Raw genomic sequence first — 12,512 nt, forward strand, 5'->3', positions numbered from 1 at the left:
TTGAGATTTGAGATGGGAGCATAATTGCATTTGAACCAAAGAATTTGAAACTTAAAGATTTTGTGTTCAAACTATGGAGCAAGTTGTGAGACAATGAAATCATCAATTCACTTATTTGCATATATTCATATTGACTGTTCAAGAAATGTTTTGCAAAAATCAGTAAAACTTCATAATTTCATAATCTACTTTATATTTATCTGATTTTAATTACATATTCACAGTTGTGCTATGTAAGATTGATCAGACTATAACTTTTAGCTGAATTCAGAATTTCCTTATAAATAAGTACCAGGTCATATACATTTATCAACCCGTTGAGGACGAGTCCCGAGTATACTCGGGTCGGTGTCTATGGGAAATGCGTGTTGTAGCAAAATCGATCCGTCCTCAACGGGTTAAACTGTCCCATACTCCACATGTTCCATAAGATATTAAAACAAGAAGCAGACAAATAAACATAACTCTCCTGATTGTTGCAATGCCAAGCAAATTCTGATTTATTTGCCAGAGGATTGTATTAGAAAAAATAATGATTTTGTTATCCATTTTGAGATACATATCCCAATTACTGTACGAGCTGAAATTTTCTCGTACAGATATTTTCGCGAATTGCTACTTGGAGGACATTTTCACGTGTTGTTAATTATGCGGTTGCAAGGGTCTAACTCGGCGTAGTTATTTGCGCGTTGAATATTTTCATGTGTTGTTATTTTTGTGGTTCCAAGGCAATTCGCAAAATTTGCGAAAATAAAACCACTGCGAAAATTTCAGCTCGTACAGTATGTGAATTAGCATATAGGAGAAAATATAGAAAACATTCAAAACACAATCTGATGTGTGCACGACGTAGACCTTGTGCCATTGGAATGTCATACACCTCCAAAGATTAATGGCATGCTTATCTTCTTGCATTACTCTGTCAGTTTGTTTTCTTTCCCAATGATTGCCATTCATCGAATGCCTGGCTGGTACCTTAGGAGAGGAGGTTGTACAATGTACCAGTGTTCTTGTCTTCCAATTTCACTGATAGCATGGGATTAAAGAATGCAGTCTCAAGAAGCTGATCCGGCATCACACCGAAATTGCAACAAAAATTGAAAATTGACCTTAAATAGCAGGTTATCCCAAATGACAATGAGAGCTATGGAAGCACAGAAAACGGATCACTGATTTAAGGGGTTTTTTTCTCTTCAAATATGGCAAAATATGTCGTGCTATGACATTTATGATCGCCTGAGAGCTTTGATGTACATGACAATTCGCTCCTCATGGGTATCAAGCCGAAAATGCATTATTCCTTACATGTCATCGAAAGAACATTTTCCTCACAGCACAGTTTAGTTTATAAAGAGGAAACTTTATTCTTTTAATAGATAGAAAGTATTTTTATAAAGAAACTGGTGTGCTCTGTAGTGAGCATACTAAAGAGAATTAGTGGTTTACCAAGAAATGCCATATTAGCTTGACATCTGGTATTTTTAGTGCCTATAATACAACGTAGCCAAGGTATCATATTTTAGGCAATTATGTCAGGTAATACATTCAGATGTTCTTTCATTTTTTTTCTTTAGCTGCGACAGATTTGTCTTCATCTTGTATCTAAACAGCTCTAATTTAGAAAACAAATGGTTTCTCCTTCAAAAAGAAAAGAATATGGAGCACTACAGTGAGTGGTTTCTGGCAATGTTTCAGGTCGCATTTGGTACAGTTGCCTACCAACTTCTCGACCATATGTCACAATTTTTCTAATGTTGCCATTTTTTCACAGGGGAATATGAATTACCCTAGATATGTTTTAAATTTGGGGCACACTGTATACAAGTCTGTCACTACAATCCCCCCCCCCCCACAAAAAAAAAAATGGAAACAAAGGAAAGTACACAAATACAAATGCCGCAATCTGTGCAGATCTGAACATATTGCAATGTTAGATGCAATTCACATTTTCCCATTTTTCTGTTGTGCCTTTCTTGTCCTTAACCAGTCATTGTAGGAGTCGGTGTGCCTTTGGACATTGTGAAAGTGCTGAAAGTGCATTCCACTGCTGTAACATTTTAATAAATACTTATTTTCGTAGCCTGCCAAACATCAGTGTAATGTATCATGATCGGAAACATATTCTACTCGTATCCATGTTACAAAACAAACCCAGTGTTTCAACTACCAACTCCGTGAACAGGCTTTTATCAATCAATGTTATATGACTGTATTGATCTAGGTGTGATCATTAGGGACAGGCTGGATGTCTAGCATTCTGTCTTTTACCGTACTTGTCTAGAAAGCAGAAATTCTTGTTTGTAATGGACTTTGTACATGTATGTAAGAAACAACAATAAAGATATAGGAAATAAAATCCTGTTTACATATAAGATGCAGTTTCCATGAAATCAGATTGTTTTTCCTGGTCATGGAAAGTAAATGTCCATAGAGTGAGATATTTTTCCTTTCCTGTACAGGAATAGGGATATGCACCCCTGGGAAAAGTCAGTGGAAGTATAAACAAGTTGACTGAGTGGCACAAACAGATCATCAAAATTAGATATTATGTTTTTGTCACATGCTGTTTGTCAGTATAATGACAAACACACGCTACCCAATGCTCTCATATTGACACTGAAGTATTGTATTTTGATAATTACTTCATGGAGGTAATAGTGGCAATTAGTAATTATAAGCGAAGATGATAAATGGGTCCGTTTCATTGGCGCAAGTGCCAATCACATGAAGGAAGGCACAGAGATACTCATTTTTTAGTTTTTTTTTTGTATTATTTCATCATAGCTATTCTTCTTATTCTTTCTCCTCCTTTTTTTTTCTCTTCCATTGTTATGTTGTGTTTGTCTTGTTTCAAAGGTAATTTCACAATTGACCAACAATGTGTTTCTGTTGATATTACCAAATACCACAAGGAAATGCAAATAGGTGTTCATCAAAACATGTGTGGGATTTTTAATGGAGTTTTAATGAATTAGGTTAACCATTTAGATGTTATCAAGGTTAAGTATGACGTCAATTTGTTTTGTGCATCGATGTATTCAAGCATCAACAAATATTGGCCATTAACAATTCATATTTGTAAATAATATGCATACTATGCCATTTGTCAAAATTACCAAGACATATATTACGTATGTGTACATATGTGCATACATACGTGTAGCACACATAATATGTCGATACAATACAATACAATACAATACAATACAATACAATACAATACAATACAATACAATACAATATAATACAATACAATACAATACAATACAATACAATACAATACAATACATGACATGACATGACATATTTATGTTTTGAATGTATTTGCAGTATGTAGGTCCCCTATTATATGTAAATATGTATGTATACATGTATGTACATGTATGTAATGTATGTATGTACAAGGTTTTGTATGTACAAGTACATGTATTTCTGAGCTCTGCTAAGGTTTTTTGTCCATCTTGACTCATGCCTTTTTTATCACATGATCAGCATTGAACAAAACATAAGTGCATATTTTGTTTTACTTCAGAATGAACTGTAAAATTACTCTAATTTGATAGTACAAACCTGTACATAAGATACAATTGTACCGTGGTCTGCAAGGGTTGAGGGATAGGGCATCAACATGGAGAAAGGAAGAGGGGTTGGGAGAAGTGGGTTCCTGACCCTAGATGTCTCTGGAGCAGAGGATAAGGTTTGAAAATAGAGTCTGTGTCACCATTACAGAGAATGCCACATAATCAATCCAGAGCAAGATGTAACAGCACAATTCTGTCATAATGTTTTTTCGAAAGTCTGAGGTTAAGGGTTCAAAGGTCAAACTGATTACTTGTTGCTGAGGGAAAAAATGTTCTATCATATCCATAGGTTATATATCTGTAAGTCGTATATTGATACGAGAACACTTTCGTGTGAAAGGGGGGTTAGATGTCACAATCACAGATCTCTCTAATTCCTAATTATTCAGCAGTGGTGTAAGTGTACATGCAGGGATCATAGCAAGAGTAGACTGGCCAAGGTGTGACTGAATATTGTCATATAACATTCTTCTTTTATAATGATTACAGAACTAGGGTTCAGTGAGAAGGTTAAAGAGATGATACAGTTTTGGTTGAGATGGGACTTCAGGTTTCAATTTTTTATGATTTTTTTTTTAAAAGTATTGAGAAACATCAAATATGAAAGAGCATGTATTTCTAGGAGGAATTTACAGTTTATTTAATGAAAATTGGTTTTGAAATGGCTGAGATATCCAAAACAAAGCAATCCTAATAGAAGGTGGGACCCACCTTATATTAGATCCCTTCATTTTACTTTGGTTTTTTTTTCTATCTCACCCATTTCAAAACCAATTTTCATCACATAAGCTTTGAATTCCTCTTTGAATTGCATGCTCTTTAACATTTCATAAAATGGTTTCTAAGTATCTTGCAAAAAGTTAAAAGCTGAATCCTCACCTCAACCAATACAATTACCATTCCTTTAAAGTGTAATAATTCTTTAAGCGTTCCTTCTTCTTTTTTTGTCTCGCTTGCCTTCAGTTCTAGACACAGCTGGCCAGGATGAGTTTAGTGCAATGAGAGAGCAGTACATGAGGACAGGGGATGGATTCCTTCTCGTCTTCTCCCTCATCAACAGGACGAGGTAATTGTTAACCCTTTGAGGACGGACTGATTTTGCTACAACGCGCATTTCCCATAGACCCCTGCCCAAGGATACTCGGGACTCGTCCTCAACGGGATAAAGGACATGTCCACCTTCGTAGACATGTGGGTTGAGTGAATGCAACAATATTAGTAGAACACATCAGTGAGAGTCTGAGGAAAAACCTGACGATGCATTCTAAAGAAAATTCAACATATTTTCACTTTTCTCACATAGTAAAAGAATGCTTGACTTGCCTCGTTCAGAAGGCAGGGGGAATGATATTGCTCTTAACATACATCAGTGATATGTCGAGGAAATATGCACTATATTAAAAAAAAAAATCGTGAAATTCTCTTTATATTTTTGTTCTACGCATGTGACATCATAGACTGTAGTAGTCTTCTCATCCAGCAGTGACTGTGCAGATACAATGTACTTTAAAAATTCATAACTTTTGAATGGATTGTCCCATTTTCCCCAAACTTTCACTGATGTGTTCAACTAATATTGCTGCATTCACTCAATCCACATGTACATATGTATATGAAGGTGGACTTGTCCTTTAACGTCCCTGAGATGTTTTTAGTCCCGCATCAGTATTCTGTTTTGTATTTGTGATTTCTTTAATCATGACAGTGGTCCTAGGCTTTATGTCATAGAGCCGTTGGCACTACAGTACCACCATGGTAACTTGTCGGCAACAATTAGCCAATCACCTACACATTTTCTCTAGTCTTTTGGTGTGACAGCTGCAATTATTGTGACTTATTTCTTCTTATCACATGAACTGCACTCTAGATTCACTTCTAGGTTTAACTGGAAGTTTCCATTACTTTATGGGTTCATACATGTCTGGCTGTGATGTACTGTTTGAAATGGATTTGGGGAGTATCACCTTTTTCATTGATTGAATGAAACTGATTGAAATCTTCAGAAATAGCCATAATACCTGCGATTAAAAGCACTACGCTTTAACAGTGAAATGACTCTCATTTTTGATTGATTTCTATTGATATTTAAGAACATTTTGGGGTTGTCATGTTGGAGGTCAAGGGGATATCAACTAAACAGCTAAATATATTTGGCAATTCACATGGTTTAAAACAGACCTCCAAACTTTTTTTTTTTTTTGCCCTCCTTGACATGGCAGTCAAACTAAAATGCCATATGCTGTGTGCGTCTGTCGCGTGACAAAGTTTTCTGAAATGCCTTGAGGTGTCAATTAATGTGGATATCTGTTGTGGTTTTCCACTGGTGGTTCATTAGAAACCAGCCTTAATTACAGAGTAATTGCCTTGTGAATGTTTAAAGTTGAGTGGTGATGTTGTAGTACAGAAGCTATTCATTCCTGTTCTATTGATCCTTTAAAGACTGTAGTCTCAAGATTTGTCATATGGCAAAGGTGTCCTCATCTTTTTTTCCTTTAATATCCTGTGCATACAAAATTACATTGTATGAAATATTGAATGTTAATATAAAATGTTACACTCTAATCACTTTTCACAAAACGCATGCTATTTAGAGGAGGTACAATGAAATAATGTACCGGTAATTGCTAGTTTTACACAATCGTATTTGATGTGATGGATAGAAATCAATTTGGAATGAATTACATTGTGCAGAGAGGGGTGCAAGTCAATACTTGGTCAGTGGCCATGCCCAATAAACTCCATAGAAATATAAATGAATGAAGGAGAAAAGCACTTGTAGAGCGCAGACCTCCGCCAAGCAGCTCATTTCCATCCGATAGGCATGCTGAAAATCCCCCAATTTCCAATAATAGAAGCCATCCATTTAAGTCATCAGCTTGCAGCTACGCAGCGCCTCACCCGAGCAGAGCCCGCGCATTAGAGCGCGTATGCAAGCCTCAAATATGTGCAGCTTGAACTCTCAAGTTCATTGACCCTATCTGCAAAGAGATAAGAAAATCCTTCAAAAATCCATGAAAATTCCTAGATAATATACCAAAATTGAATCATCCCTTTTTTGTGTCATTATCAAGTTTTCCTGCAAGTTTTGTTCAAATCTGTTCACAACTTTTTGAGTTATTTTGCAAACCGACAAACCAACGCCGATGATCACTTAACCTCCTCCTTCCTTTGTGGAGGTAACTATCGCGATTGCGTGGGAAAGCAAAGGCATTCAGTCAACTGGTCACTGCTATTGAGCTACTCCAGTTTTCTATTTCCAATATTCTCCATGGAATATTTATTGCATTTTTTTTTTCATGCACATACCAGTCTCACTCTCTCTCTCTCTTTATCCCCATCTCTCTCTCTAGTTTTGATGAGATCTACAAATATCACCGGCAGATCTTGAGAGTGAAAGACAGGGACGAGTTTCCGATGATTCTCATCGGCAACAAGGCAGATTTGGAGGAGGGCAGAGTGGTAAATAGCCCCCTTTTTTTTTTTGCTGTACACCTAACCATAATTGATTATAGTTGTCACAATGATTAACAACTGTTTATGTTGAGAAAGGGTCACAGTCTAATCAGGAAATAACTGTATTTTGTGGTGAACGTGGCACATTGACTACATAACATTGACTACATAACATTTTCTACTCATTCCTATGAATAGAAATATTAGGTATTTAATTGGCTGTGTAGTCTTGAGTGTCAGACTCGCTTGTCACAGAAATATTTGTATTGTCAGTCATTTGTTGTATGATCCACTCTGTGTGTCACTGTGGGATAGTAGATGTATAGTGCACTCCCGTTACAACGAACACTGTTATAACGAAATTTCGTTGTAACGAAGTAAAACTTCTGGTCCCAAAATTAACACCATTAAAGCCCGTGGTACCAAATTCGCTTATAACGAACACGGTTATAACGAAATTTTCATAATAACGAAGTCTTTTCCGAGCGCCACTGACAAAGAAAAACAAAAGAAATGTGCTCCGTTATAACGAAATGTGAATTGCTTTCGAAAATACGTAGCGGAACAAGCATTTATAGCGTCTCTGCACGGGCGATTGCTTCACATCGCAGTGTGTTCGCTCCTTGTGTCACGCACAGTTTCTGAGGGGAACTCGCGTTTAATATTGTAATACAATAATCCCATCCCATTTCACATAGCTTTCCAGTGAATGATGAGTATTCAGCAAACAGAATATGATATATATACGTGGTTTCCTTGTTTTCGTTATATATTGTATTTGTTCGGTTACAACGAAATTTCGTTATAACGAAAGAAAACTGCCGGTCCCAAGCATTTCGTTATAACGGGAGTACACTGTAATTTAACCCTCTGTGTGCCACATTAATCATAGGTCTTCTCATAGGCTTTTGTGTGAAATTTGTGCACATTTGTCTCATTGGCACAGAATGGGATAATGATGCCTGTATTCATGCCATTAACACATCATGTCCCAAGGATAATTTTTCTGCAGAAATCATTATTTTGAGATCATTGAATTTTTACCTCTGAAGTTTACTGCCTCTTTTATATTGGAGAAGAAGTAGATGGAATGGATTTGGAATGAACAAGTTGATGATGTCATATCCTCAAAATGTTCATGTATGTAATGTGTGAAATTCAGAAAAATGGTTATTTTTAGCTAATACAAGTAAAAACATGTTCTTATACCAAAATATATCAGAGTTAGCATTTGTTCTTATTTTGGGTGGTTTTAAGACAAGTTTTATATTCATACAGCTATGAGATTTTTGTCATTTCTGTACACGTCAGGAATAAGGAATTGTGAGAGCATGACATTGTCAACTTGCTGATTTGATATTCATAAGAACCGGTCAAGAAATGTTTTCCCAAAAAAAATGTGAAATGTCAAAATGTCATATCTTCATTATTTTTTGTCCAATTTTATTTTCATTTTTGTATTGTTCTGTAGGGAATATTTTTCTTTTTCTTTTCAAGTTTATTTTTTGGGTGGATTTCCTCTTTGATAAAGCAAGTGTTTCTCTTTTGGTTCACCTTTTTCCAATCTTATGGGCAGTAAGAAAGATTGCTCAGGATTTTTTTTTCAAACAAACTATAGACTCTGGGCCAATGTCATGGGAATCCACTTGCTTATGGAGAAAAAATCTTGAATGAAATTTATTTTGGCTTGTTTCCACCGAACTCCTTGTAATGTTTTGATTTACTCATAATTTGTGAAAGTGTGTTTGTGTGTGCATGTGTATTTTGTATCTCTTTCGAAATGAGTGCTTGATCTTTCTCCTTATGTTCCTTGTAACACTGTATGACAGTTTAGCATGTATTATCAGCTTAGAGCTGTGTCCTTGAGCCTTTTTCTTATATATTATGTGTGGGTGTTATGCATATATCTATTTTTTTCTTTAATGTGATTGTGTGTGTGGGTGTAAGTCATTTTGCAGAGGTCTGAAATCAAGCTGGACCCTGAATGTAAGCCTAGACAGGAAGACTTTGTAGATATTTTTGAGATGGCATTGAAATTGTAAGACTGATTAAATACCACAACCACATACTTGTGGCAGGCAGTGTATTGGTGTCTTTGGTGGATTATTCCAGTTAAAGGATAGGCTCAAACATTCTTTTGCAGATGTCATGTAAATATGCATGCCCTTCGATGTCGGTCCTGCTTCCTATCGCTGAAGTATGCCATGTTTGCAGTATGAATTAAACAAACAAACAAACCCAAGAAATGCCCCTGACAGACATGTAATTTATTTCGTGGTCTGCATCGATAATAGACTTTGATGAACTCTTCTCACTCGGCTGCAAACTTTTACAGGTCAGATTTTGCAGGGCTTTCCGGGGGAAAAAGTCATCGACTCAGACCTGGTCATGTGACAAACACAACCATGGGGTGATCTATGTCATACACGTATCACTGACCAACAAAGCACTACGTGACCATACATTCACAGACATTGGAAAGTCCATTTATTCACCTGACCTCTCAGCCTAATGCTGTAAAACCAGAAACATTCGTGGCATGAAATTTTCGTGAATTTTTTCTGGCATTCAATGCATTGGGAAGATAAAACCTTTTGCGTGCATTTTACTTTCGCAAATCTTGGCTCCTTGTGAAATTTGTGAAAGTTTCAAGCATGTGAACATTTCTGGTTTTACAGTTTACCCAAGTCGGCTTCTCTTTTCAAAAGATGGCGCGATATAATCAAACGACACTATGTGCATCTCAAGTGGTAACTTTTCTTCTTTTTTGTTGCAGAGAAAATTAAAATGAAAACCATTCCATCTTCATAGTGCTCATTAATACTGTAAAACAAGGAATGTTTGCGTGCATTTTAATTTCACAAGAGCCAAGATTCATGAAATTAAAATGCACATGAAAGTTCTTCTCTACACTATATACATTGAATACCAGTGGCAATTCGCGAAAATTTTATGCTGCGAAAAAGGCCATCGGCTGCAATTTCAAAAATTTCATGCCGCGAATATATCATGTTTTACAGTATTAGCATCAAACGTGCAGAGTGGTTCAAGTCTGCTTGTGTTTTTGTTGTTTTAATTGGATATAAAGCAGGTAAGAAAGTGCATATGTAATGGGATGTTGGAAGTTTCATTTTTTCCACAAAAGAAGTCATATCAATCATATGAGGTGTTAATGCCATTGCCTCACCACACTGTTGTTGGCCTGCACACAAATTCTCACTCAACTTCCTTTTTTTTTAAATCAAATGAAAGATTTGTCATTTCCTTCAGACCAAACTGTCAAATAGTTGTGGCAGCTTGCCAATTATGACTTTTAGGAGGAAATAGGACATAACTTTTCTAAATCATCAACTAAAACTTAAATAGTTTTCTTACGTTTTATTTTTCTGAACCAACCAGAAGGCTGTGGGGTGATGACATCATTGTATCATCTCAATTTCCATTGCGAGTAGTACCGCTTTAATGCATTTAACTTGTAAAACTTTACAATTCTGTGTCAACTTCCCTGTTCTATACTGAGCATAGAGAAATTTCTAGGGGTTGTTTATAGTTAGCTGGATTTTACTCCATTCACAAAAGTCAATTTCACCTTATACGAATTATTACAGGAGAAAAACGGTTTTGAAAGAAATCAAGTTCTTTACAGGTGGAGCGCAATGCCAGGATCATCCGTATACATGTCTGGGGTGATCTATCACTTGGTCTACTCCCACTTTGTCTAATAGCCACTTAGTCTCAACCCACATGGTCTAATCCCATTTTGTGTACATCCAGTTCGTCCAATGACCATTTAGTCCAATTGCCACTTAGCCTTATTATCAGTTGGTCTTTGGTTTAATACCCACAGTTTATTAGACTAAGTGGGAAAAATTCCAAGGAGGCAGAATTGCAATTAGACCATCTGGTCATTTAATAGACCAAATGATAATTAGCCAAACTGGCCATTAGACCAAGTGAGGATTAGACCAAACAGGCATTAGATGAAATTGATAGTATAGACCACATGAGTTTAGCTGCAGTGGTGTGAGTCGAACTGGGAAGTAGACCATCTGATACCGTATACGCCGAATATTTTGCGAGGTTTTTATTTTCGCGAATTTCGCGAGTCAGCTGCTATTCGCGAAATTAAGAACATGCGAAAATATTGACTCTAAGGCTGCATTCACATAAAAGTATATGGTATACGGTATTCGCTATTTGATATTCGTTTTTCGCTATTCGCTATTCGCTATCACCTGCACCATCAACTCCCATGCAGTGAGGATTTCTTCCTCCTACACAACCATCCCAGCAATCTTATTAACAATTTCTAAACTGCATCAGAATGTCAGTCTACATGCTTATTTTTGCTAAAGGGCAAATCCAGACCAAAATATTCATTATTTCATAAACGAGAGATGATATACGCTGTTCGAAAATCGAACAAGCACGATTCCCACTATTTTATACTATACCCAGCTATTCGGCATTTTTGAATAGTGCCCTCTTATGTGAACCAGTATAAGGAAATTCTATCGTTCGATTCAAGCTATTCGGGTGCCCTCGAAAACAAGCACTGTATACCTGAATAGTATACTCCTATGTGAACGCAGCCTAATGCCGATGTGAATGTGACGTACGCGTATACATTTCTCCGTTCACTACAGGACTCCAGGATTGCGAATTTAACCACTTGTGAAATTGTTGGGAAGTCCCGATTCACGAAAATTTAGACTCGCGAAATGTATGGCGTATACAGTATTAGACCAAGTGGCCATAAACCGTGTCTGTATGTTTCAGGTATCAGCAGACGAGGCACAGCGGCTGGGGCTGGAACTCAAACTGCACTACCTGGAGGCCAGCGCTAAGACCAGGATGAATGTAGAGAACTCCTTCTACGAGCTTGTAAGGAGAATAAGGTTAGTATGGACCTGCAGGGAGGTAGTTTTCGATTCTGGCGGGGGGGAAGGGGGGGGGGATGATGCAGTTTGTAAATGTGTATCTATTCTTGCCCCCCTCCCCCCTTCTTTTTTTAACCCGTTGAGGACGAGTCTAGAGTATACTCGGGCAGGTGTATATGGGAAATGCATGTTGTAGCAAAATCAGTCCATCCTCAACGGGTTAAGCCAAAATATGACATTTGCCTTTAATTGGCAGCCTCATAACTTAATTGTATTCTTTCCTATAAAATCTTATCAGAGAATTGTCAGGAATGTAAACCGAGCAAGTTCGACGCTTAGCCAGAATTCGTAATGAAGTTAAGATAAGGAATATGAGTCAAATACCATGATGTGTTTCCACACTGAGCATCTTCCTGGCTTTGAAAGACACCAATAACTTCACAGAGGATGCGTACATTCCCAGCCTGATTGATTATGATAACCGTGAAAGAAGATCAGGAAATGAATGGGCACTCTGGAGCTGTGCCATTTTTGAAGAGTTTGTGAGGATTCAAATTACAACATTCATGGGTCTTCTTTTCTTGGTTTCAGTTGCTAG

General features: G+C 36.9%; 1 protein-coding gene across 1 annotated transcript in view; it reads left to right on the top strand.

The window, feature by feature from the left end:
- The window catches only part of LOC139723748 (ras-related protein R-Ras2-like), a 38,903-nt gene extending 26,391 nt beyond the window's left edge, over window positions 1–12,512 (top strand). The window contains exons 3-6 of the mRNA XM_071634961.1: window positions 4,545–4,647; window positions 6,932–7,040; window positions 11,814–11,932; window positions 12,506–12,512. Coding sequence (XP_071491062.1) covers window positions 4,545–4,647; window positions 6,932–7,040; window positions 11,814–11,932; window positions 12,506–12,512 — 338 coding nt within the window. The remainder of the gene's footprint in view (window positions 1–4,544; window positions 4,648–6,931; window positions 7,041–11,813; window positions 11,933–12,505) is intronic.

Source organism: Diadema antillarum, unplaced genomic scaffold (assembly GCF_040938485.1).
Source record: "Diadema antillarum isolate AM-2024a unplaced genomic scaffold, OU_Dant_1.0 scf00000199, whole genome shotgun sequence".
Classification (NCBI taxonomy): domain Eukaryota; kingdom Metazoa; phylum Echinodermata; class Echinoidea; order Diadematoida; family Diadematidae; genus Diadema; species Diadema antillarum.